A 26,866-nucleotide genomic window follows, 5' to 3' on the forward strand; every position below is an offset into this window, starting at 1 on the left:
GAGCAAATAATAAAAATTGCTTTTGGGCTGACTCGATTAATTTTTTTGCTCAATAAATTGAGGGCTCCAAACACATGAGCAGTATTCCAAAATGGGGCGAACAATGGAAATCTAAAGAGTCTTTGTTGTATACGTGTCGTCAAACTCCTTGGCCCAACGTTTTATAAAGGGTAAAACACCCTTAGCTTTACCAATAATGACAGAAATATGGCTTTTGAAACATAACTTGCTATCAAATAGGACACCTAGATCAGTTACTTGCGTAATACGTTCTAAAGTAGAGTTGGGCTGTAGTCCGGTAAAAGGACATACATTTGCATTTAGTGTGATTAAGAAGCAACAAATTGTTGGAACACCATAATTGTAATTGATCAATGTCCAACTGTAGGCGAAGGTATGACATTTGGTCAGAGAATGATAGGCAAATTTTTACATCGTCCGCATACATTAGAGTAGAGGCAAATGACACTACCTTTGGAAGATCATTAATAACAAGAAAGAAAGCAAACTTCGGCAAGCCGAAGTTCATATACCCTTGCAGCTATCGCAAGAATTAAATATTTTTGAAAACATTAAAATTATGATTTACTTGCGTATATGTTTAAAAACATTGAAGCTATGACGATTTGCAGCTTAATTATTTGATTGTTCTTTTATATATTTTTATTATTTGTATGGGAGCTATATGATATAGTCGTCCGATTTTGATGAAATTTAAACCATAATTCTGAAATATTTAACCATTGCTATATGTCGAAGAACTAAAAAAAAAATTAAAAAAACAGCAAAGTTATAATTTTTTTCAATTATTTTTCCGATTGTTTCTATGGGAGCTATATGCTATAGTCGTCCGATTTTGATGAAATTTTAACCATAATTCTGAAATATTTAACCATTGCTTTATGTCGAAGAACAAAACAAAAAATTAAAAAAAAGAAAAGTTATAATTTTTTTTCAATTATTTTTCCGATTGTTCCTATGGGAGCTATATTCTATTGTCGTCCGATTTTGATGAAAGTTAAACAATAATTCTGATATATTTAACCATTGCTATATGTCGAAGAACTAAACAAAAAATTAAAAAACAGCAAAGTTATAATTTTTTTTCAATTATTTTTCCGATTGTTCCTATGGGAGCTATATTCTATAGTCGTCCGATTTTGATGAAAGTTAAACAATAATTCTGAAATATTTAACCATTGCTATATGTCGAAGAACTAACCAAACAAGAAAGAAAGCAAACTTCGGCAAGCCGAAGTTCATATACCCTTGCAGCTATCGCAAGAATTAAATATTTTTGAAAACATTAAAATTATGATTTACTTGCGTATATGTTTAAAAACATTGAAGCTATGACGATTTGCAGCTTAATTATTTGATTGTTCTTTTATATATTTTTATTATTTGTATGGGAGCTATATGATATAGTCGTCCGATTTTGATGAAATTTAAACCATAATTCTGAAATATTTAACCATTGCTATATGTCGAAGAACTAAAAAAAAAAATTAAAAAACAGCAAAGTTATAATTTTTTTTCAATTATTTTTCCGATTGTTCCTATGGGAGCTATATGCTATAGTCGTCCGATTTTGATGAAATTTTAACCATAATTCTGAAATATTTAACCATTGCTTTATGTCGAAGAACAAAACAAAAAATTAAAAAACAGCAAAGTTATAATTTTTGTTCAATTATTTTTCCGATTGTTCCTATGGGAGCTATATTCTATTGTCGTCCGATTTTGATGAAAGTTAAACAATAATTCTGATATATTTAACCATTGCTATATGTCGAAGAACTAAACAAAAAATTAAAAAACAGCAAAGTTATAATTTTTTTCAATTATTTTTCCGATTGTTCCTATGGGAGCTATATTCTATAGTCGTCCGATTTTGATGAAAGTTAAACAATAATTCTGAAATATTTAACCATTGCTATATGTCGAAGAACTAAACAAACAAGAAAGAAAGCAAACTTCGGCAAGCCGAAGTTCATATACCCTTGCAGCTATCGCAAGAATTAAATATTTTTAAAAACATTAAAATTATGATTTACTTGCGTATATGCTTAAAAACATTGAAGCTATGACGATTTGCAGCTTAATTATTTGATTGTTCTTTTATATATTTTTATTATTTGTATAGGAGCTATATGATATAGTCGTCCGATTTTGATGAAATTTAAACCATAATTCTAAAATATTTAACCATTGCTATATGTCGAAGAACTAAAAAAAAAATTAAAAAACAGCAAAGTTATAATTTTTTTTCAATTATTTTTCCGATTGTTCCTATGGGAGCTATATGCTATAGTCGTCCGATTTTGATGAAATTTTAACCATAATTCTGAAATATTTACCCATTGCTATATGTCGAAGAACTAAACAAAAAATTAAAAAACAGCAAAGTAACAATTTTTTTCAATTATTTTTCCGATTGTTCCTATGGGAGCTATATGCTATAGTCGTCCGATTTTGATGAAATTTTTACCATAATTCTGAAATATTTAACCATTGCTTTATGTCAAAGAACAAAACAAAAAATTAAACAAGAAAGAAAGCAAACTTCGGCAAGCCGAAGTTCATATACCCTTGCAGCTATCGCAAGAATTAAATATTTTTGAAAACATTAAAATTATGATTTACTTGCGTATATGTTTAAAAACATTGAAGCTATGACGATTTGCAGCTTAATTATTTGATTGTTCTTTTATATATTTTTATTATTTGTATGGGAGCTATATGATATAGTCGTCCGATTTTGATGAAATTTAAACCATAATTCTGAAATATTTAACCATTGCTATATGTCGAAGAACTAAAAAAAAATTAAAAAACAGCAAAGTTATAATTTTTTTTCAATTATTTTTCCGATTGTTCCTATGGGAGCTATATGCTATAGTCGTCCGATTTTGATGAAATTTTAACCATAATTCTGAAATATTTAACCATTGCTTTATGTCGAAGAACAAAACAAAAAATTAAAAAACAGCAAAGTTATAATTTTTTTTCAATTATTTTTCCGATTGTTCCTATGGGAGCTATATTCTATTGTCGTCCGATTTTGATGAAAGTTAAACAATAATTCTGATATATTTAACCATTGCTATATGTCGAAGAACTAAACAAAAAATTAAAAAACAGCAAAGTTATAATTTTTTTTCAATTATTTTTCCGATTGTTCCTATGGGAGCTATATTCTATAGTCGTCCGATTTTGATGAAAGTTAAACAATAATTCTGAAATATTTAACCATTGCTATATGTCGAAGAACTAAACAAACAAGAAAGAAAGCAAACTTCGGCAAGCCGAAGTTCATATACCCTTGCAGCTATCGCAAGAATTAAATATTTTTAAAAACATTAAAATTATGATTTACTTGCGTATATGCTTAAAAACATTGAAGCTATGACGATTTGCAGCTTAATTATTTGATTGTTCTTTTATATATTTTTATTATTTGTATAGGAGCTATATGATATAGTCGTCCGATTTTGATGAAATTTTAACCATAATTCTAAAATATTTAACCATTGCTATATGTCGAAGAACTAAAAAAAAAATTAAAAAACAGCAAAGTTATAATTTTTTTTCAATTATTTTTCCGATTGTTCCTATGGGAGCTATATGCTATAGTCGTCCGATTTTGATGAAAGTTAAACAATAATTCTGAAATATTTACCCATTGCTATATGTCGAAGAACTAAACAAAAAATTAAAAAACAGCAAAGTTACAATTTTTTTCAATTATTTTTCCGATTGTTCCTATGGGAGCTATATGCTATAGTCGTCCGATTTTGATGAAAGTTAAACAATAATTCTGAAATATTTAACCATTGCTATATGTCGAAGAACTAAACAAACAAGAAAGAAAGCAAACTTCGGCAAGCCGAAGTTCATATACCCTTGCAGCTATCGCAAGAATTAAATATTTTTAAAAACATTAAAATTATGATTTACTTGCGTATATGCTTAAAAACATTGAAGCTATGACGATTTGCAGCTTAATTATTTGATTGTTCTTTTATATATTTTTATTATTTGTATAGGAGCTATATGATATAGTCGTCCGATTTTGATGAAATTTAAACCATAATTCTAAAATATTTAACCATTGCTATATGTCGAAGAACTAAAAAAAAATTAAAAAACAGCAAAGTTATAATTTTTTTTCAATTATTTTTCCGATTGTTCCTATGGGAGCTATATGCTATAGTCGTCCGATTTTGATGAAATTTTAACCATAATTCTGAAATATTTACCCATTGCTATATGTCGAAGAACTAAACAAAAAATTAAAAAACAGCAAAGTTACAATTTTTTTCAATTATTTTTCCGATTGTTCCTATGGGAGCTATATGCTATAGTCGTCCGATTTTGATGAAATTTTTACCATAATTCTGAAATATTTAACCATTGCTTTATGTCGAAGAACAAAACAAAAAATTAAAAAACAGCAAAGTTATAATTTTTTTTCAATTATTTTTCCGATTGTTCCTATGGGAGCTATATGCTATAGTCGTCCGATTTTGATGAAATTTTAACCATAATTCTGAAATATTTACCCATTGCTATATGTCGAAGAACTAAACAAAAAATTAAAAAACAGCAAAGTTACAATTTTTTCAATTATTTTTCCGATTGTTCCTATGGGAGCTATATGCTATAGTCGTCCGATTTTGATGAAATTTTTACCATAATTCTGAAATATTTAACCATTGCTTTATGTCGAAGAACTAAACAAAAAATTAAAAAACAGCAAAGCTATAATTTTTTTTCATTTATTTTTCCGATTGTTCCTATGGGAGCTATATGCTATAGTCGTCCGATCCGGCTCGTTCCGACTTATATACTACCTGCAATAGAAAGACAACTTTTGGGAAAGTTTCATGCAGATAGCTTTAAAACTGAGAGACTAGTTGGCATATAAACGGACGGACAGACGGACAGACGGACAGACGGACATGGCTAGATCGACTCGCCTAGTGATGCTGATCAAGAATATATATACTTTATAGGGTCGGAGATGTCTCCTTCACTGCGTTGCAAACTTCTGACTGAAATTATAATACCCTCTGCAAGGGTATAAAAATTAAAAAACAGCAAAGTTATAATTTTTTTTCAATTATTTTTCCGATTGTTCCTATGGGAGCTATATGCTATAGTCGTCCGATTTTAATGAAATTTTAACCATAATTCTGAAATATTTAACCATTGCTTTATGTCGAAGAACAAAACAAAAAATTAAAAAACAGCAAAGTTATAATTTTTTTTCAATTATTTTTCCGATTGTTCCTATGGGAGCTATATTCTATAGTCGTCCGATTTTGATGAAAGTTAAACAATAATTCTGAAATATTTAAACATTGCTATATGTCGAAGAACTAAACAAAAAATTAAAAAACAGCAAAGTTATAATTTTTTTTCAATTATTTTTCCGATTGTTCCTATGGGAGCTATATGCTATAGTCGTCCGATCCGGCTCGTTTTAATCGTTGCCAATGTGTTTATGCAGAAAGGCAGTACTTCGTCCGGATCGGCGAAGGCTTTATGATTTTTTACGATCATTTTATCGAAGGTGGTTTTAATTGCCAGAGGAACGTCCTCGTCATCGATTTTTATGAAGTTAACGTTTTCCGCTTTAGCAAACTGGATCTTTTCAGTTCCATTGCTAATGTGCAGAACATTTTTGGTAAAATCGAGCTTCGCATTCACTTGTTTAAGTAAGTCGAGTCCGATAATGCCGGTAAAATCCTTAAGGTCGTTAAGAATGAAAAAGGGTGTTTTTACGTTGAACACTGAAACTAGACATTTTTTATCTATTTTAGTAAAGCCATGGATCGACTTTACTGTGAAGGGCTTATCCGCTGCCACGATGCCTTTCAGCCCCGGGAGTGGAGTAATGTAATTTTTAGAGGTGCCTGTGTCGATTAATAGTTTTATTTCTTTTTCTGCTACCGTACTTGTAACGTAAGGAAGCAGGGATTTTATTCTAAAAAATTGCAGGAGTCTTCTCCAGCTAACTCGTCCTCTATCTCCGTGGTGCTTGCTTGCGCAACGAAGTCATATTCCTCATCGTCGGTTTTTTCTTCCGGCATTAAGTTTATTATTTGTTGGGATCGTGTCGACCCCTTTTGCCACGCCGTGGGCTGCTTGAACCTGGAGGAGGAGTCTACTTCCATTGGTTCTGGCGCTGGTTGGCTTGGACCTGCGCTATTATATGGTTTTTGTTTAAAAGATCCGCTCTGATTAGTTGCTCTCTTTTGGGTCCTGACAAAGTGAGGGTTCTTTTTTATCGCCCCTGGTTTTGATTCTGTTCATTGTTTTTCCACCCTGTTTGTCGCTGGTTGCTAGGCCTTAATTTCTTTTCCTCGCTATGGCGGGCGAAGGTGGCTGCGAAAGCGCTTCTGTCATTACTTGCCTCAGCTTCTTGAGCTAATGCCAAGGCTGATGGTAAGTGTCTTGGTTGCGCCGGAAAAACGGCTATTTTCATTGACTTTTTAAGCCAGATATGATATAAAGCGTCATCTCTGTGCTGTTCATTTAGGACTGCCGCCGCGATTGCGTCGTGAGTCATGATTGTTTTGTTGGTAAGAAGCGTTAGCTTCCGTTCTATCTCGTCATAGTATTAAAGAAGGAGCAGTTCTCCCTGTCTTGATAGACTTAACTCTTGTTTAATTACGTGTGCTGAAGTTTTGTCCGCATACGTAAAACCCAACCTTGCCAGTATGGCATGAAAGCTAAACACGGTGTTAAATGAGGCTAATACAGCCGCTGCCGCGCCCCGCACCTTATTTTTAGGTATTCCTACAGCCTGGTAATGTCGGCTGCTGCCTTTGTATGGCTCAAAAACCCTATATGCTGCAGTAGCAGCCTGCCTCCAGGAAACATAATTTTTCATCGAATAACTCCTGTTGCCTTTGGAGCGCGCATGCTATGGCAGCTTCTGGGTTCGTGCGTTTTTAAAGTCAAGAACACTGTCTCGGATGTGTGGTACCCTGCTGGTCGATGGGTGACAATCTCTTTCAGATTGATTCTGTTCTGATTTCTGCCTTTCTACTCTTGTCTTCAAAAGTTTTTTGTATTCTTCTAGAACTTCTTCGTCTGATGAGACTTTGTCGCTATTTCTATATATGAGTCAGAATAAAAAAAATATCGTGGGTGCCACAAAATTCAATCAAGGGTTTGTTAAAAAAATATTTTTGCACCTATTATTTTTTGCAACAAAATTTGTTGTCGCTGCTGCTGCCATTATCGCTGCCGCTGCTGTTGTCTTCTTAGGGAGTAATATTTTGCAATTCCCGTTGCAGACTTCGGGTTTTTTCCATGGATCGCATGAGTCGTTGATTTTAAATTTTACTTTTTACTTTCACTTGCAATTTCTTGCACTTGGATCGCGTGAGTGTCGTTGAGTTGGGCGACAATTGTAAAACCGTTAGGTATTTATTTTATATTTTTATTTATTTCCATACGCCCGTAAGGGCATATGTATTTTATACTGAGTTAATTCTCTGGAGTACAATTTTTGACTAAACTAAAGAACCTATCCAACTGCAGCTTGAGGCCTTGGCCTGGCTGCAGCGCTGTCGCCAAGGTGCCGGGTCAGCGTTTTGTCCCTGCCCGTGAAGATCACTCGATCCGCGAGTGCTCTGGTCTGACTCCGGGCACTTGCACCCGGAACGCGCGGTCAGCGGTTTCTTCGCTGCGCGTGCAGGCCACCGGATATGGTCTGCAACTCGGCAGTTTCTTCTCTTGGCAACTGCCAGTGTTAACTTATATATACTTTATAGGGTCGGAAACGTCTCCTTCACTGCGTTGCAAACTTGTGACTGAAATTATAATACACTCTGCAAGGGTATAAATAAAAAAAAATACTTTTTAATTCTAACTGTATATTACGCCTTAATATTTTTGTAAATAAGGTCTATTCCACCATATTTTAGCCCTCTAGCCTTTATATTTTATTTTATGACAAAAATTAGTTAAAATTGGCCAGTGCGCATTGTCAGTGTTGTCAATATATTTAGGTAATATAAATGGTAAGTTTAGTTGCAGGTAGTTTCCCATATGTCAATATACATAAGCAAACTGTTTACTATTTTTCAACCCCAAATTTGCGACGCAATCAGTTGCTCTTGCTTTTTTTTGGGATGTTGTTTGTTTTTCGTAATTTCTGTTTTAAAAAAAAAATTGAAAGTTGAATACTTTTTTGTAATAGGCGAATTATTAGCGAAAGGGAGATGCTTTGATGGAGATCAATTGATCACTAACTTCAATCTTCAAACAATTTTTTTTAGGACCTTACTGGCTCCCGCTCTCGCCTTACAAACTTGAGAATTCAAATAAAAGCGCCAAGTGCGCAAACAGTGCGCCCTCACAAATGAACGCAAACTCGCATCCTTTCTTTTATGCTTATGTTCCTATTTCGCCCCCTCCTCCTCCACTCATGCGCCGATCGGCACCGACGATGTTGGTCGTCGTTGACGCACCACACCTCCAAAATTTGACATAATATCTTATATATTATGTGTTTTTAATAATGCTCTCTCTGGCCATATTTTCTCGCGACAATTCGTAACGTGCAGGTAGCAACGTCGAAAAAAACCTATCTAATTTATAATCCTAAATAAAGCGGTTTAATTCGAATATTCGATGATACTGTTTTATTTTTCCGAATTTTACTTATATCGTCACTGAATTCCTGAAATTGGACAACTTCAACAATTTTCTCAAAATCGATACTCAGTTTTTCTGCACCTTTGAATAAAGCGAAAAAACCCGCACGTAAACTTTCAGAAGTTTCAGGTGTGACGAAAAGTATTATTTTTTAAAACATATAATTTCGCTCTGGGCTGAGCTAGTGCCGATTTGCTTAATTAAATCGATACTACTTCAAATGTAAACCAAATGGGCGTTGTAAGCTTCTCAACGTAACATCCAAGTGACACTATGTCAGCCACGCCAAGGGTCTTAGTTACTTCATTATAGCGCTATTAAATGCGGATAACTCTAGGCAGTTCAAAAACCACTTTGTCAATTTAAATCATGCCTCTTGCAAAACCTAAGAAACTTCGCCTCGAAGACCTCGCAGGTCCTCAACGCACCCGGCGCTAGTCAACAAATCGTCAACATAAAAATCATTCTGAATAACCTTTGTGGCTTTTGGATAAGTTGCTTGCGCCACCTTTCCTAGCCGCATAAAATACTTGGTTGCCTGCTAGCGAAGTTCCATATGTAATATTTTGTCATTCGTGGAGGCCCATTTGGCCCATTGAAACATATTCCTCCATGAATTCAAGATACATCTTCTTCAGCGAAGGGTCCTTTGACAATTTCCTTTCTAGCGACAAAAATCTACGTTTCGCAACTTCGTATGACGAACCAAGAGTATTTGGGTCAGATTTAAACGACAAACGAACCGAAAATCTACCGGACGACAATCTTTGAGTATTTTTCTAAAAGTGTTGTTGACAGAGTTGTTGCTCAGGAGTATAGACTTTAGCTTTGGGCAGCAAGTCCTTCACAGACCAAAATTTCCAACGCTTCCTCCTGGCAGCTGAGATGTACCACCTTTTCAGCCTTTACTTTATTTTCAGGGGCCCCTGCTTTATTTGGCCAAACAATAAAGGTTCAAAAATCGTATCTGCGCCGATAAGCATATCTATTATTTGGGGCTTGAATAAGAATGGATCTGCCAACTAATATTTTCAGGCACCCTCCACCCGCTGGTGTTCACCGGTTGATCCGGATGATAACCAGAAATATTTTTCAGGATCCAAAAATCGGACGAAAACTGGATATTCCCTACTCGCGACTTCACAATCGTGTGACGCTCGAGCTAAAACAAACTCGCCACTTTTGTTTTGAATGCTAACAACAGCAGTTGCAAGAATGACTCGATCTGATGCAGTCGCATGCAAAACATGCGAAGTGGATGAAGTCTTCTGCATGAGCGTGGGCTGAGAAGGGGGTGGCAACGCAAGATTTGTTTTTGGGGAATATAGTGTAGCAACGTGTGATATGAGGAATTGCACACTCTACATCTGTTCGACTTGCATTTTTTGATCGTGTGACCCTTTCTTAAGCAGTTAATGCATAAGGGTGCTCAAATCGAATATTTGCTGAACTGTTAGGGCTGCGAAAGAAGCGCAGTTTCCAATTTGATGTTCAGCTGAACAAGGTCGTTCCTGTATTTGCGTGTTTATGGGCCAAAGCGAGTCACATTTAATTCGAAATATATTATGTTTATTGCAGAATTTTGATTGTTACATTCTAATTTTTATTTCTTGGTTTGAATGCTCACTATCTACCGATTTTTACACGAATGCAAAAAGTTGTAAGAGGGACCAAAACACAATTAACGAAACGCCACAGATTAACTTTCAACTTTTAGCACTCTATACTTGTATGGCCGATTCGACAATTGCAACTTCCTTTTTTAAAACCATATTCCAGCAACAAAAAGAACGGCAGAAAAATTCCATCGACGAAATTTATTTCGGAAGTATTAGCTTGGTAATTTTTTAGCCGAAACGACACGAATAATTTGCTTGTGTGAGTTTGTTTAGTAATTATTTTAATTTTTCACCGAAAACAATTGGTAAAAAAATCGCGAACTATACTGCGATCACGTCGGGGTCACCATGAAAATTTAATATTAGTTTGTATTAACGAAACGCGAACTTGTGTGACTGTATCAGGATTCGGCGGACTTAAATTGCAAAAAATAACTGTTGTAAAATTTGGCGAAATTGCGACGTCGAAAAGGAGTGGTTTCGATGGAGTTAAAATGATCACTGAATTTAATGTTCCAATAACTTCTCTTAGAGCCTAACTTATGCTAAGGTGTCCTGAGACGGGGCGAATTCGCAAGAGCGAACGAACGAAAGCTATATTGGCTCCCGCCCTCGCCCTACTACATACTAGTAACTTCAATTTAAATAACAGCGCCAAGTACGCAATTTGGGAAAATTAAGTATGCACTTATTGGATCAACGAAGAGTATTTTATTTGCGTGTTTATGGGCCAAATCGATTCAAATATAATTCGAAATATATTATCTATATTGCAGAATTTTGATTGTTAGTCAATTTTTTGGCAAGTTTTTTGGCTGCTTAAGATGCATTTTTGCCATTGTCGTAGTAGTATTATCAAATATTCCGGATTTTCTCTTCATTTTGATCCATGTTTGCGACGCTATAACTCACGAACGACCGAACCAAACAACTTAAACAACATTTTGTTAAAAATTTATTTGAAAAGAAAAGAATTTCGTAAATATAAAAATTTTGATTCAAAAACGAAAGTTTCACCAATTCTTTAAAAAAAATAGTTTTTGAGAAGCAAAAATGCATTTTAGCTCCTCTAATGAAAATGAAAACGAAAAATTTTGGGTGCAAATATAGGGTCAAAACTTTTAAAAAGGAAAATACTCCAAACAAATTTTCCAATTGGCGCAATAATTGTGTAGCACCAGACCCCAGAAAACGGAGTCGTTTCCGTAGAGGATGGATCCTTCGGCAGACTTGGCATTGGTAGGAAGAAGTACCTCGGGAACATCTGCCATCCGAATCGTGGTATTGAACCCAATGATCGGAAAGGAAACTGGCGCGGATAAAGATGAAATTTTATTTTTGAATGAGGCGCATGCGGGCCTTAGAGACATGGATGTAGTTGGAGTCCTGGAAGAAATATTGCTGCAACAAAGTGTGGGCTTGTGCAAGTTTGTTGCCGCTGACGAAACAATTTGTGCCCTACTGTTTCCTTGACATATAGCTTAGACGATCGCCAATTGCTGAAAGCGCAAAAATTTACGAACTGGATGGTTCTCACTAGGACTCAAATCGCAACCTTAGGGTATTGGAATTTTACTCGGATGCCACCTACCGCATTTAGGGTTTGATGGCACTCAGTCCGGAATGAATTAAGCTCGAACCAACTAGGAATTTCGGCTTTCTTGTGTCAAGATTGCTCCCATAAGGAGAGCGTGAACTTTGAAAGTTTTGTGGAACACATGTAAACTAGAATAGGGCCCCAATTCTCAATTTTAATGTCGGAAATTTTTTATGATGTTAAACAACCTTGGATGCTGTTTTGAAGACTTTTCAAGGCTGCAGCAGATTCATGAGTGTTGGATTCGAAGTGGAATAATGTTTTTAAGTTACTATTGACCTGCATTCGCTTATTTTTGAAACTCTCAGTAAGGTGATCCCAAGCTGAGCGGAAGCTGATCGTAAGTGCCGAATCCGAAACTATGGCCTGAGCTTTTGGCATTTAAACGAAACAGCTTTTTAACATACGTACGAATCAGATTGTCTATTTATATAGCCGTAAAAAGGTCTGGAAAGTTTAATGTGGATGCATTTTTACGGAATCGTAATTTTAAGTTTTGGAAAAATTTCTCACAGAAATTTGCGGACCCAAAAATAAATAATAAATTAATTAATGGGGAACTAAACAGTATATATGGTCACACTGACGAACGGATAAATTTTTTACCGTTATCTGACTATACCAGTAGGAATTTTTCGGAAAATATTATCGAATATATTTCGAATATTGGAAACTCAATATGTCGCTCTACACTTGCAGAAAATACCAACGCCTACTTGCCTTACCACAGCTATTGCAAAGATTAAATAATTCTTAAAACATCTAAATTTCGATGTATATGCGAGTATGCTGAAAAACATTGAAATCATGACGATTTGTGGCTCAATTATTTGATCGTTCCTATGGCAGCTATATGAAATCATTTTCCGATTAAAAAAAAAATGAAGAAGCGGAATTTCAAAATTCAAAAATATTATCTAACGATTTTATGACCATTTACCTGATATGCTCCAATAAAATTTGTTGTTTTTTTTTGGACATAGGAATGGTTTAAAAATTCAGAATTACGCTTGTATTTTTATTCAAATCGGAAAAACATTTTATATACCTGCCATTAGAACAATCAAATAATTGAGCCCAAAATTTTCATAGCATGAATGTTTTTAAACATATACGCATTTAACTCAAAACCTAAATGTTTTAAATATTTTTTTTTGCAGCAGCAGCTGCAAAGTTATATATTAACCTGGGTTTGCCAAAGTTTCCCTATTTTCTTGTTTTGTATATATATACACGGAGGCTAGTCGAAAAGAAATTTTTTAAAATCAAGTGCGCAGAACTTTGTTTTTTTTCTTCTCATGCCTCCATCAAATTGTATCGCCTTTCGGTATATATAAAGCATAGTTGAAAGCTTCGGGTTCGTTACAGAAATATCTATTTGATTTGGTTCCTCTTCAGATCAGATACCTCTCTTTCCCCAATAAAGACACTGATGAGAGCGCTTTGGAATGTGCTTATATTTAGAATTATGTTATAACTTAGACAGTAGTTAATTTCTATACAAAGTCCTCGATCTCTAGGCTGTCGGCGCTTCGGTGTAGGCCGTTCACTCTACACGATGTGTTCTCCCCAGGACTTCGGCTCCCTGATGCTGATGTCTACGGAGTGTCGTGATTCGTCTGTAGGTCGTCGCGAAGATGGTGGGTTAAATGGGATTCCCCGAATTCCCCGAGGAGGGCATCGTTAGTTCGACGTACCGGGCATCGTTAGTTTTCGAGCTGCCGTTACTTCGTATCGTTTCGGCGTCTGAAGCCGGGAACATCACTTCTGGGAGGAACTCACTGAGATGGGCCTGAATTCCAAACGGGCCGGGCCCAGTGATAGTGATCTTCACCGGGCTCAACCTGAATCGCAAAACCTCACCGGGCGTCGTTGATACTCACCCGGTCCTAGAGTGGATTCAGTCAATCCGAACTCTTACGGCCACCACCGCTACCAAAACCAGCTACCAAAACACTTACCCGCTTATTTCTCCTCTGCTGGTGTTTCATCGAAGTCCTTTGGAACGCAAGTGACTGGTCTATGGCTGCGTCTCTCCTTATATAGGCGTTTGTTAGTGAGACCAGTGTGAGAGATTGGGATAATTCCGCTTCCATTAGCTTGTTGTCGGAGTTTTGTGATGGCTCTGCCGATGATTGTTGGCTATCGATATCACCGCCGGATTTGTGTGACCCAGCGTTGTCGCGTTTTAAATAGTTGAGCGGGTTCTGTATTGGTGTTTGATTTTTAAAATGAAAGTGCTATGTTTTGGATTTTCTTAATTTAGTTTTTATATTATTTTTTTTTTTTTATGTCATGGCGGTTGTCAGGAGTTTCTCTCTTAACCATTTGTCTTCCTCGATTTCCGATCCATGTATTTCCTCCTCATCTGCCACGACATTAAGTTTGCCCTTGCGGTACCGGACCTCGAAGTATGGCTGCATTGCAAATGGTGGTATCCCTCCAAGTAAGTTCTCATGTTCTGGATTCCCCAGTGGATTGCCAAGCACTTTTTATAGGTGGCCGAGTATTTCTGTTCCGTCTTCGTAAGTTTCCGGCTAGCGTAAGAGATATCGTGCTCGCCGTTTTCTTCCTCTTACGCTAGAACCGCTCCTTACCCGCAATCGCTGGCGTCAGTCTTTAGAACGAAACTTTTTGTAAATTCCGCGCACGTTCAGACTGGGGTACGTTTCAAGGCGATCGTTGCCTTTTCCTTTTGATGATCCGGACGTTTGCGCATTACTTCCTGAATCTTCTACAGATGTTTCCGTTTCGCTGCACCAATGACCACAAAGTCGTCCATATCTGGTCCGCTCTTTGGAAGGTTTATTTTTTGTATTCTTTTATTATCTTAAAGCTATATCAACAGAAAAAAGTAACAGAACGGGGGGTCGAAATTCACGCGGGACTGCCCCTAAGAATCTATTCCATCTGCTGCCCCCTCTGCCTCTCCAGGTTTCGCAGAGTCTCTGGCTAGCTAGCATCGCTACCTAGTGCTGCCGCACTCGGGCCAGCCATTCTCCGAGGCGTGCCCGAACCTCTTAAGGTAGCTGCGAAAGCACCCCTGTCTGCAGAGCACCTGGTTAAGGTAGAAGTTTACCTCCTCATGTTTCCGCTTAATCCAGGGTTATATCTTCGGAATGAGTCGATGCGTCCAGCGGCCTTTGGTGGGGTTGTCACACCTGATTTGCCACCTTTTGAGTCTCATTTCTATAGGTCGTACCTTTGCTTCAGCCTTTACGCTAGATCGCTCCATGGAATTTGGCTTGCCATGACATGCCCCTGTTTAGTGCTTGTGGCGGCATTTGGGGTCTCCGTTAGTTTCCAAGTGGTCTCCAGTAATTCTGATGCGGTTGTTGTTGTCTCCAGTAATTCTGTTGTGGTTGTTGTAATTCTCAGATGGTTGTTGTAGTCCCCATTGTGCTGTGTGTTCTTGTGTTTATTTTATTTCTTGTGATTCCGTTGCTCGGAGAGCCTCGAACTTCTATGCTTATCGAAGGTTCTAAGTTAATTTTCGGGATTCTCCACGCTTCGCGTACCATTTGAATTCCACGCGACTGTTTCGGCAAATCCACTATAATTTCTTCTCTTCTGTGAGACTAGTTAATCTAGTGATTTTGAAGAGTTCTCGGGTGTATTTCTTTGCTGGCTCATCCTTGCCCTAAAATCTACGTGTGATCCTTTCCGTTGCCTTTTCCCCGTGTTCTGCTGGACTGTAACACTTCTGAAATTCTTTTCTAAAGACTTTCCATGACGGCATGGGTGTGACACTAGTCCAATGCACAGCTTTTAAGTAGGATTACCATGTCTCTTCTGCGTGATCCGGCTCTCTCCTCTCTCCTCTCTCCTCTCTTCTTTTATTTGCTCGGGCGCCACTGGAACGACCCTTTTTCGGGAAGCTGTATAGCTCACTGTGGGACAGAAATTTATATTTGATTTGGTTCCTCTTCAGATCGGTTCACCTCCCTTTGGAATGTGGAATGTGCTTGTATATTAAGTTTTCGTTCTCCAAGGTGTCGGCGCTTCGGTGTAGGCCGTTCTCCCTGCTCGATGTGTAGTCGCTCGATGATGTCCCTATGACATCGGCTCTCGGGTGGGTCGCTGATGCTGATGTCTACGAAGACTCGGCGCTGCGGAAGGGCTGTGCTCTCACGATCTGTGATTTGACCATAGCTTCGTCACGAGGAACGATCTACTTCGGCTTAGTGGGATTTGGGAGTGGAGGGCATCCTTAGTTTTTGACCTGCCTTTACTCCATGTCGCTTCCGGGTCGTGACTTCTGGGAGAAACTTATATAGGCGACTGTAAGTGAGACCAGTGTGAGCGATTGGGGCAATTCCGCTTCCGATAGCTTGCTTTGGGGGTTTTGTGATGGCTCTACCGATGATTGTTGGCTATCGATATCTCCGCCATATCGGTGTGTTGGAGCGTTTTGTGTGTTGCAGCTTGCGATTTAAAAAATTGCGCGGGTTCTGTATTGGCATTGAATTTTTGAATTAAAAGTGCTGTGATTTGGAAAACTCTTAGTTTTGTTTTTATTTCTTTTATTTTGTTTTTAGTTAATAACCAGTAAACCAGTCTTAATTTTAGTTTCCCAAAATATTTTATTTCGCTATACTGTTAATTGCGTTTCTTGTGATCGGTTGTGTATATCTTGTGCTCTGTGATTTTTGAAAAACTTGATAAATTTTTGAAAGTACTGGTGTTTTTTCTTTATCCAACGACATTGTATATGCTTGGAAATAGGCCTTTCTTATAAATCTGTATTAACTATTAGAGTTTTAATTATTTTATTTTAAATTGTTTAATCACTGTTTGTTGTTTCATTTGATCCCAGTATCAAATTGTCGAGGTATTTATTTGTTATTCTATTTTTTTTGCGTTATAAATTACTTTTTCGCTTCTTTACATGTTATAAATAAAGCAAATATATATGATTATATCTGTTACCTGTGCAATGAAAGGTTGCCAGTTTCCATTTACATCAAAAGATAAAATTATCTTCTGCTGGCTCTGCGATACAATCATGCATGCTAAATGTGCAGGATATGTTGGCAGAGTTAGAGATCTGCGGTCTGTAATCCACTCACTGAAGAGATTAACACGGTAAGTGAACAGTTTAGTAGTAAAAAACTGCTAAATGAGTCACCGCTTCTTTAAATTCAGTTTTAGAAAAGGAGTCTTCCTCAATTTCAATTCAAATACTTTTAATAAGTCTTTACCGGCACCTAGCTGATCAGCCCTTGTCACTGGAGAAGTTGTAAAGCAGCCCAGTGGATCAAAAGCTTTACAGCCACCTGTACCTAATGGTACTGCGTGTTCTGAAGTACTCCCTTCCTAAGAAAGGCGGAGTAAAAATGTTCAAAGTGTTCAAGGTGTTTAGTGGTGGTGAAAAGAAACTTTCTGTTGTTCTCTATTAGTCTTCACAGAAACTTGGCTGAAACCGTAGATTTCCAACTCGGAAGTTTTTCCAACAACTTTAACACATATAAAACTGACCGCGTTTCTCTTAGGGAAGGTGGAGTGCTTATTGTTGTTAACTCCAGTCTTACATCGGAGATAATTCAGACTGATTACCCCAATGAAATAGGGTTTGTTAGTGTAAAAGTGTCCTTACATGCCTCATCTATTTTTGTTTTTTCTTGGTCATCTCCTACTGACTCCTTAATTACACGCCTTTGTCGGATCAGACTTTGTTGATGGACTTTTAGACCTATTATTGAACAAATTAACTTTATCCATAACTCTTTAAATGGGAAATTAGATCTTGTATTTGTTTTGGGTCCGTCCGAGGTCGTTGTACATATATAGAATTGATCCTCTTGTTATCCCAGAGGACCGATACCATCCCAGAATGGAATTGTCAATTCCCTGCCTTGCCCTGATAACTGTGTCTATTTAGTTTGTGAAACTAAAACGAAATGCTTCCGTAAATGTGACTATATAAGCTAAACTAATTGACTCCCGAATACAACTGGACAAACGTATACAGTTGCATGGATATTGAAAGTGTCACTGACTCTGAAATTGCTGATTTATTTGCCAAGTTCTTCCAAACTTCCTAAAGTGCGGATTCTTGTCTAAATTCTGTTTACCTTTACAATTTAAAATAGTCAAATTGTTTTTTTCCCGGTAATAACAGAAAGTTCTCTTCTAAGGGATTTGGAGACCACAACACCGGACGGGCTTCCTGGGTGCGTGCTTACGTTTTGTGCCTAACTATTTGTAAGTCAATTGTCTACCTCAACATCAGTTTTTCTTACTATCTGGAAAGATTCTTTTATTAATCCACTCCAAAAAATAGGAGGAAGAAAGTCGAATGTTCAAAATTATAGAGGTATTTCTAAGTTTTCTGCAATACCTAAAGCATTTGAGCGCACTATTACTTCTCATTTGCAACATTTGTGTTCCTCGCTAATATCACCTTATCAACTTCATTTTGTTTAGCGAAGATCAACTTCCACGAACCTACTTTAATTGACATCTATTGTAGCTAAAGGATTTAATAATAAATTGCAGACTGATGTTATATATACAGATTTTAATTTTATTTAAATTAGATCAGCTTGGGTTTCGAATAATCTATTAACTTATATTTCAAGATATTTGAATAAAAGAAATCAGAAAGTTTTTTTTTAGAAACGCAGTTTCCAATTGCCTAATTTATACATCAATGATTTTCCTTCTGTCATAACACATTCTCAAGTATTAATGTATGCTAATGATGTTAAGCTTTGTTTGTCCTATATTAATTTGCAATCGGGTTTCGGTTTACAGCCTGATATTGGTTGTTTTCAGAGATGGTGTCAATCTAGCCTCTTAAATATGAATTGCCTTAAATGTAACATAATGACTTTTTATAGGGGTACGCCTTCATTTATAAGGTATTTTCTTCTTCTTGACCGAAAATTAAAGTTCGACTGTCACATCAAGTCTTCTGTTTACAAGACTATGAGTGTTCTTGGGTTTATTAAGCGGTGGTCAAAAGAATTTGACGATCCTTTTGATCGTTGGAGTCCCCAATATCAAATACACATTGATCATATTGAGTCGGTACAAAAAAATTTCTTCTTGTGGTTTGAACTGGGATCAAAACATAAAGTTGACTTCTTACTCTGGTAGATTTTTATTACTTAATATACATACTCTCGTAGAATCATGCTTGCAACTATTTTTATGCACAATCTTAACAAAGGTGATATTGACTTCATCGAATTGGTAAGCCGTCTAACTTTTAATGTGCCTTTTAGACCAACCCAAAACTACCATCCTCCTAACTTGCCAAGATGTACTTCAAATTGTAATAATTATAATAATTATAAACACTCTCGTGTTCTTTGTTATAATTATAATAATCTATAAATTCATATTTGCATTTCAACCTCTTCCGTCCTTAGTTTTAGTTTTTTTATAAATGTCTCTAGGATTTTGGAAACTTTTTAATACTTTTTAACATAAGATTATGTGCCCGCAGCAACGGTTGCGACGATCTATATCCCCAAGCTATAATAGGATTTTGGAAAACTTTTTAATACTTTTTAACATAACATAATTTTATGTTAAAAAGTATTAAAAAGTTTAAGATTATGTTATGTTAAAAAGTATTAAAAAGTTTTCCAAAATCCTATTATAGCTTTGGGATATAGATAGTCGCAACCGTAGCTGCGGGCACCCTGCAAGTCTATATATAAAACGAGAATAGCCTTCAAATATAGAAATCGTGCTCTCTGCTTGTTACGGTATTCATTGCTATTAAATCAAATCTGAGTTTTTTGGCACCCAAATAATTTTTTCGCGCAATGGATTTCCGCTAACTCGCCGAGATATATTTTATGGCCCCCTAAAAAATCTTCAATTTTGACCTCTTCTTTTTTTAATTCCAGACCCAGCGGTACAACGAAAGCAATGGAAGGCCTCCAGTACCCGTGGTTGTAATGGTGTTTTATGAGGCTTTGTGTCCGGACTCAAAGTATTTCCTCACCAAGCAGCTGCTCCCAACTTTCAAGGTTGCTGCATCAATTATGGAGGTGAAACTTGCGCCTTATGGCAAGGCACGGACAAACGAATTTGATGACAAAGTATCTTTTGAATGTCAGCACGGACCTGCGGAGTGCCAAGCAAACATTTACCATGCATGTACCGCGAAGATAATAAAAGACCCGTTCCTGCGGCTACAAGTTGCCACATGTATGATTAGAGATAATCGTTTACCTCAAGATGCTATGCATAAGGTAAGTAGACTTTCCATGTATAACTTCAATAAAGAACATCTTTCCCAAGCTCTCATAGCTTTGCGAACACCAAATGCGTTTTAAATTTTATTTCGCTTGAAGGTTTTTAAGAAACTTAACTAATGGGGCCCACTCAAAACGGTAAGGTAAAACTCAAATGATTAAGTCTTAGGTCGCTACTCTAAATAAAATATGAAATTTATTAAGTTTAAAAGTTGCGGCTGTCATTATTTTACATTCGCTTTTAATATAATGCCGTTTTAATTAAAGACAGATGTCTGTGCTCATAGTAAATAGAAACGTTTATTAAAAACATGAAAAATGAAAAGGTTGTACAGTTTCAAAAACAAAATTAATTCATTTTCATTTTATCGAAACTAAATAAGTTTAGCAAGCCCTAAAAGCTTACTTAAACATTATAAAGTTTTTTTTTTATTTTTTTGTAACGCTTCTGTGCTTTGCCTGAATTTTATATACCCTTGGAGCTATTACAAAAGTAGATAATTCTTTACAACACTAAATTTCAATTTATAAGCGTATATATTGAAAAACATTAGGGGTATTATGATTTTCAGCTCAACTATAAGATGATTCCTATGGCAGCTATATGATATATGAATAATTAATTACTATGTCCAAAAGAATTTGTTGAAAAAAATACAAAATTTAAATGATACATTTTTAAAATTTTTTTTTTTTTATTTCGATTCCATGGGAGCTATATGTTACAGTGGGCCGATTTTAATAAAATTAAAGCCGTAATTCTGAAATATTAAACCAACACTATTTGTCAAAGAATTAAAAACAAAATATAAATAAAAAACTGCAAGGATTTTTTTTTAACTTTTTCAACCCCCACCCACTTGTGCGTCCTCCCGACTGTTTGTGAGCAGTCATCAGGACACACAACAGGGTTGGGGTTGAAATTAGAGTTCGTGGGTATGCGCGTTCGCTTTCTCGTACATTTTCTCAATCGATAACGATCGGTCCGCAAATTTGGCGAGAGTGTTAAGAAAGCAAATAAAACGAATGGATTCCATCGGATATCATGTACACTGATTATGAAATTTGTTTGTAAATGCAATTGGAAAAAATTTAACTGACTATAAAACCGTTAAATACCCCCGCTCCCGTATATTCCAGCTACTATTAGCTTAAGGCTTCAGGAAATTCTGTTGAATTGCAACATCTTAAGCATCTTGACCCTAAGCCAATGACAAGGTTGATATACCATCAATATTTACCTACTTCCTGAACCCTCCTACACCACGTTCACCACCCGGTAACTTGTTATCCATCCTTATATTGATTTGACTTCTGATAACCATTAGAGAGGTGTTTGGTGCGGTTTTCTATATTTAAGAACCAATCGGGTTGGGTTTAGGAGTAAAACATACCTGTATGCACTCCCTGTATATGTCAAACTATAAAGTGAAAATGCTAGAATAATAAAATGACACCACTCAAATTGCTAAGAATCAGTTCTTTAAAGGCCTCAGTACTGCATTCTTTAAGAATAATTTCATCCGGAACGGTTCGAGATAACGCGTGTACCAGTAAGATTTATTTTATAAGGGCCAACCCTTATCCGCGAAAAAATACATCGTTTAAAAAAATAGAAATATATAAATATGTTGCAGCATTGATATTATTTTCCGACATTGTAATAGCGCAGCGAGTTTCGGTTTTACACACACGAAATCCTAAACGCAACTACTGGCGTCATCCCTTCTTCTTTCTGTGCTTTCCACCGAACCACACTCGGCGACAGCGACACAGCGCTGTCGCCCCGCTAAAACGGTACTTCTTATTCAAATATAATTTTTAATTTTTCATCTAAATCTATTATTTTCATTACAAATAACATCTTCCTATTGATACAGCTCATTTTTACATTATCATTAACCACTCAGGTTTCTCAAAATATTATCTAATGCGCCACACGGCATGATCAAAACAATTGTTTTGCACTTGTGCTTACATTATTATAACAGATTTTATTATTAACTCTTAAAAACAAATGTACTGTCTCTTTCAACAGTTTATCTTTACATTATTTCAGTACTGTCTCTGTAAAATGTACTGTCTCTTTCAACAGTTTATCTTTACATTATTTCAGTACTGTCTCTTTCAACAGTTTATTTTTACATTATTCAGTACTGTCTCTTTCAACAGTGTCCTTTTCAACTACTTCGTTACTGTCTCTTTCAACAGTTTATGTTTACATTATTTCAGTACTGTCTCTTTCAACAGTGTCTTTTTCAACTACTACGTTACTGTCTCTTTCAACAGTGTCTTTTTCAACTACTACATTACTGTCTCTTTCAACAGTGTCTTTTTCAACTATTACATTACTGTCTCTTTCAACAGTTTCTGATTCAACTTTTTTTATTACTGTCTCTTTCAACAGTTTCAGTTTCAATTACATTTAAATCCTTATTACAACTTTCAAATTCAACAGGTATTTGAGCATTTGACATTTTTATACCCTTGCAGAGGGTATTATAATTTCAGTCAGAAGTTTGCAACGCAGTGAAGGAGACGTTTCCGACCCTATAAAGTATATATATTCTTGATCAGCATCACTAGTAGAGTCGATCTAGCCATGTCCGTCTGTCCGTCCGTCTGTCCGTCCGTCTGTCCGTCCGTTTATATGCAAACTAGTCTCTCAGTTTTAAAGCTATCTGCATGAAACTTTCCCAAAAGTTGTCTTTCTATTGCAGGTAGTATATAAGTCGGAACGAGCCGGATCGGACGACTATAGCATATAGCTCCCATAGGAACAATCGGAAAAATAAATGAAAAAAAATTATAACTTTGCTGTTTTTTAATTTTTTGTTTAGTTCTTCGACATATAGTAATGGTTAAATATTTCCGATTTACGGTTTAAATTTCATCAAAATCGGTCGAATATAGCATATAGCTGCCATAGGAACAATCGGAAAAATAAATGAAAAAAAATTATAACTTTGCTGTTTTTTAATTTTTTGTTTAGTTCTTCGAGATATAGTAATGGTTAAATATTTCAGAATTATGTTTTAAATTTCATCAAAATCGGACGACTATAGCATATAGCTCCCATAGGAACAATCGGAAAAATAAATGAAAAAAAATTATAACTTTTCTGTTTTTTAATTTTTTGTTTAGTTCTTCGACATATGGCAATGTTTAATTATTTCAGAATTATGGTTTAAATTTTATCAAAATCGGACGTCTATAGCATATAGCTCCGATAGAAATAATAAAAATATATAAAATAACTATCTAATAATTGAGCTGCAAATCATTATAGTTTCAATGTTTTTCAGCATATACTCAAGTAAATCATAATTTAAATGTTTTCAAAAGTATTTAATTCATGCAATAGCTGCAAGGGTATATGAACTTCGGCTTGCCGAAGTTTGCTTTCTTTCTTGTTTTCTTATGTCATCGTCATCATGAGCATATTTATATTTTCTATTATTTGTCAAAGACCTGAGCATATACCTATCCCCCTCTAATAGTTCAGTTATTTGAAACGGCCCCCTAAACTTTGGACTTAACTTTGTCTGATGCCTTTCTTCATTTTTTAACAATACGAAATCTCCAACCTTGCATCCAACAATTTTAGCCTTGTTTTTATCAAATTGCTCCTTTTTATATGTTGCTGCAGCTGAAATATTTTGACCTGCGCCAAGTCGACCTCTTCTACCATATCGCAGGGTGGAAGCAACCCCAACGGGCGAGCAACTTTGCCTATAAACAATTCCAAGGGGCTTGCTTTTGTCACTCGACTAACCGTACAGTTTAAGGCTAATTGAACTTCTCCCAATGCATCTTGCCAAGATCGATTGCTTGTTTCAACGGCCGTTAATAAATTCTTTATTCAAATGTAAATTAATTTTTTGTTGTGAACAAAACTCACTAAATCTAGTACTGGCGAAACATCTGCCCTGATCCGCTATTATGCGATTTGGTACTCCATATAGAGAAATAGCGGACGTGACAGCATTTATGCAATTTTCAGCATCAATTTTAAGCGTATGGGTTAAATAAACAAATTTAGTGAAAGCGTCCACCTGAACAATGATATATTCCTTCTGATCAGACTTCCCACTCAACTTTCCAGTGAATTGTGTGCCAAGGTGTATTTACTTTTGGTATTGGATGAAGACTTACTTGAACTTTACCCGAAGAAGACTTCGACATTTTACATGTAATGCAGTTATCAACAAACTTCCGAATATACTTGGACATATTATCGAACCAGTAATAATCATAGGCCTTATCTAAAGTCTTCTCCCATCCCAAATGCATGATGGACTCATGAACTTGATTTATTACGGACCATCTAAATGGTCGAGGAACAATTGATAAGGTTCGAGTTCTACCATTTCGCTGAATTTTTCGATAAAGTATTCCTGCTCTCAATTCGTAAGTTTTAGCAATGTCCTCAGCAAGAGAATTTTCTTTCAATTTATTTACAATATTAACTATTTCAGAATCTTGACGCTGTTCGGCCAAAAGCCAATTGTCAGATATTTCCGCCAAATTTACTCGTTTTTCTAGAGTTTTGCAAGTCAATTCTGCTGAAGGCGGATTTCTTGAAAAGAAGTCAACATGAGACATTCGTTTGCCTTCTTTATATTGTATGTCAAATGTAAAGGACTGTAAATACGCCCACCATCTTTGTACCCTGGGACATAGATACTTTTGAGTTCTTGATGCTTTAAGTGAGTTACAATCAGTGAAGACAACACAATTTCTACTCAATAGATAATGGCGAAAATGATTTATAGACAAAACAACAGCAAGAGTTTCTAACTCATAAGAATGATACGTGATTCAGCCGGAGAAGCAGCCTTACTAAAATATTCAATGACATGAGACTTGTTATTGATTTTGTGTAACAAGATGGCACCGTATCCCCGAGAACTTGCATCAGTATGCAACTCGATCGGATGGTTCGGATCAAAAATTACTAAAACTGGCTTTTGTGTAAGGATAGTAATAACTTTTTGTCTAATTTCTTCATGTTCCGATCTCCAAACAAATCATTCTTCTCCGAAGTTAAAAAATATAACGGTTTGCATAAATTGCCTAAAGTAAGACGCTAATCCAATAAATTGGCGTAAAGCAGAGACTGTCTTAACGCTGTAACTTTAAGCGAATTCGGGCGGATTTCACCTGCACTCACTTCATACCCCAGATATTGAACTGTTGACTTGAGAAAAGAACATTTTTTTACATTGAATGAGAATCCAGCCTCCGTGAGACAATTAAGAGTAATTTGCAACCTTTCCAAAGCATCACTTTTTGTTGCAGCAGCCACCATTACGTCATCCATATAAACGACAACAAACGTATTTGCAAGGTCTCCAAGAGCTTGCATGACTGTGCGTTGAAATACTGAAGTTGCGTTTCTGAGCCCAAAAGGCATTGCCAAAAATTCATATTGCCCGTCTGGTGTGACGAATGCTGTACACTCTACCGATTCTTTGTGCATGGGAATTTGATAATACCCACTTGCCATGTCTAAACATGTAAAATATTTTGCTCCATAAAGTCTGGCTATCTGATCTGATATAAGTGGCAAGGGATATCTATCTGCGACTGTATTAGAATTTAATTCGCGGTAATCAACACACAAACGATGAGTGCCGTCTTTTTTGTTAACCAACATTATGGGACTGGCGTAACGTGAGCAACTTGGTTTTATGATTTTATGTTGTAATAATTCCTTAATCTTGTCTCGTACCAATTCTCTTTCATTTGGGCTAAGCCTATATGGTCTTCTTTGAACAATTTTTCTTGTGTCTACTAATTCAATTTTCATTTCACCCGAACTAACTCTAGACGACGGAATTCCATTAATAAAAGCTTTTGAATATTTTTTCAATATAGCTTGTAATTTATCTCTATCTTCTCCCACAAGATCGGTATTTAATTCACAAAATTTCTCATCATTTGAACAATAATTTACAGTTTTTGATCTAACAATTTCAAATTTTCCTGGTGATATTATAACATTAAATCCAGGATACAGTACTTCTCGACCAATAACAATATCATTCTTCAAATACTCATTGTCCAAAACATGAAACAAAACTTCAATACAGTGTTGGTTAATTTTTACGTTGCTAAGTATTTGTAATGTGCTACATATGCCACCACTACCAATACCCTTCAACATCACTACATGGTTAATTCTTTTACCAACTAATTTGACACTTATCTTCTGCTTTATCAATGAGCATTCCGATCCAGAATCGAAAGTTGTTATGAACGTCTCGCCTTGATGAACCATCTCTCCTTTGGGCTCAACCACTTCGCATAGCTCCACTCTTTTCATCTGGTGTGTATCCTTGTGTTTATCCATCTTGAACTTATTGCAATGTGTTGAAATATGGCCAAGTTCACCACACTTAAAGCAGGTTACGTTCACTTTTTTATGGTGAGCAAGTGCGCTCCTGTCGCTATTGTTCCAGAATGTTCCGTGAGACGAAGGATGATTTTGCTGCTGTTTAGCTCGACATTCCATCATTTTGTGGCCTAATTTTCCACAAAAATGGCACTTGATTGTTGAAAGTTTCGGACGCTTTATGTCAGTTGAAGATATTTCCTCTTGCAAAGTTTTCTTTCTTTTGTTGAACGTGAATGCTTTAAGCTCGGTTTGCAACTCACTTCTGGTGCGCATATTTGAAGTAAGGGTTAGGCGCTGCAATCTATTATCAACATGAGCCATCTTGGCAAGCGTTACCGAAACTGCAATTTCCTCCACATTC

General features: G+C 36.0%; 1 protein-coding gene across 9 annotated transcripts in view; it reads left to right on the plus strand.

The window, feature by feature from the left end:
* LOC108148487 (gamma-interferon-inducible lysosomal thiol reductase) overlaps positions 1-26,866 on the plus strand; it is a 162,471-nt gene that overhangs the window by 27,979 nt on the left and 107,626 nt on the right. For 6 of the 9 annotated variants that reach the window (XM_041708887.1, XM_041708890.1, XM_041708893.1 and 3 more), the window contains exon 2: positions 19,755-20,102. In XM_041708887.1, coding sequence (XP_041564821.1) covers positions 19,755-20,102 — 348 coding nt within the window. Of the gene's footprint in view, positions 1-19,754; positions 20,103-20,151; positions 20,218-26,866 lie in introns of those variants that run through there. The other 3 variants (XM_041708892.1, XM_041708894.1, XM_041708895.1) reach the window with 3 other exon arrangements.

The sequence above is a fragment of the Drosophila elegans genome, unplaced genomic scaffold (assembly GCF_018152505.1).
Source record: "Drosophila elegans isolate 14027-0461.03 unplaced genomic scaffold, ASM1815250v1 contig_409, whole genome shotgun sequence".
Taxonomy (NCBI): Eukaryota; Metazoa; Arthropoda; class Insecta; order Diptera; family Drosophilidae; genus Drosophila; species Drosophila elegans.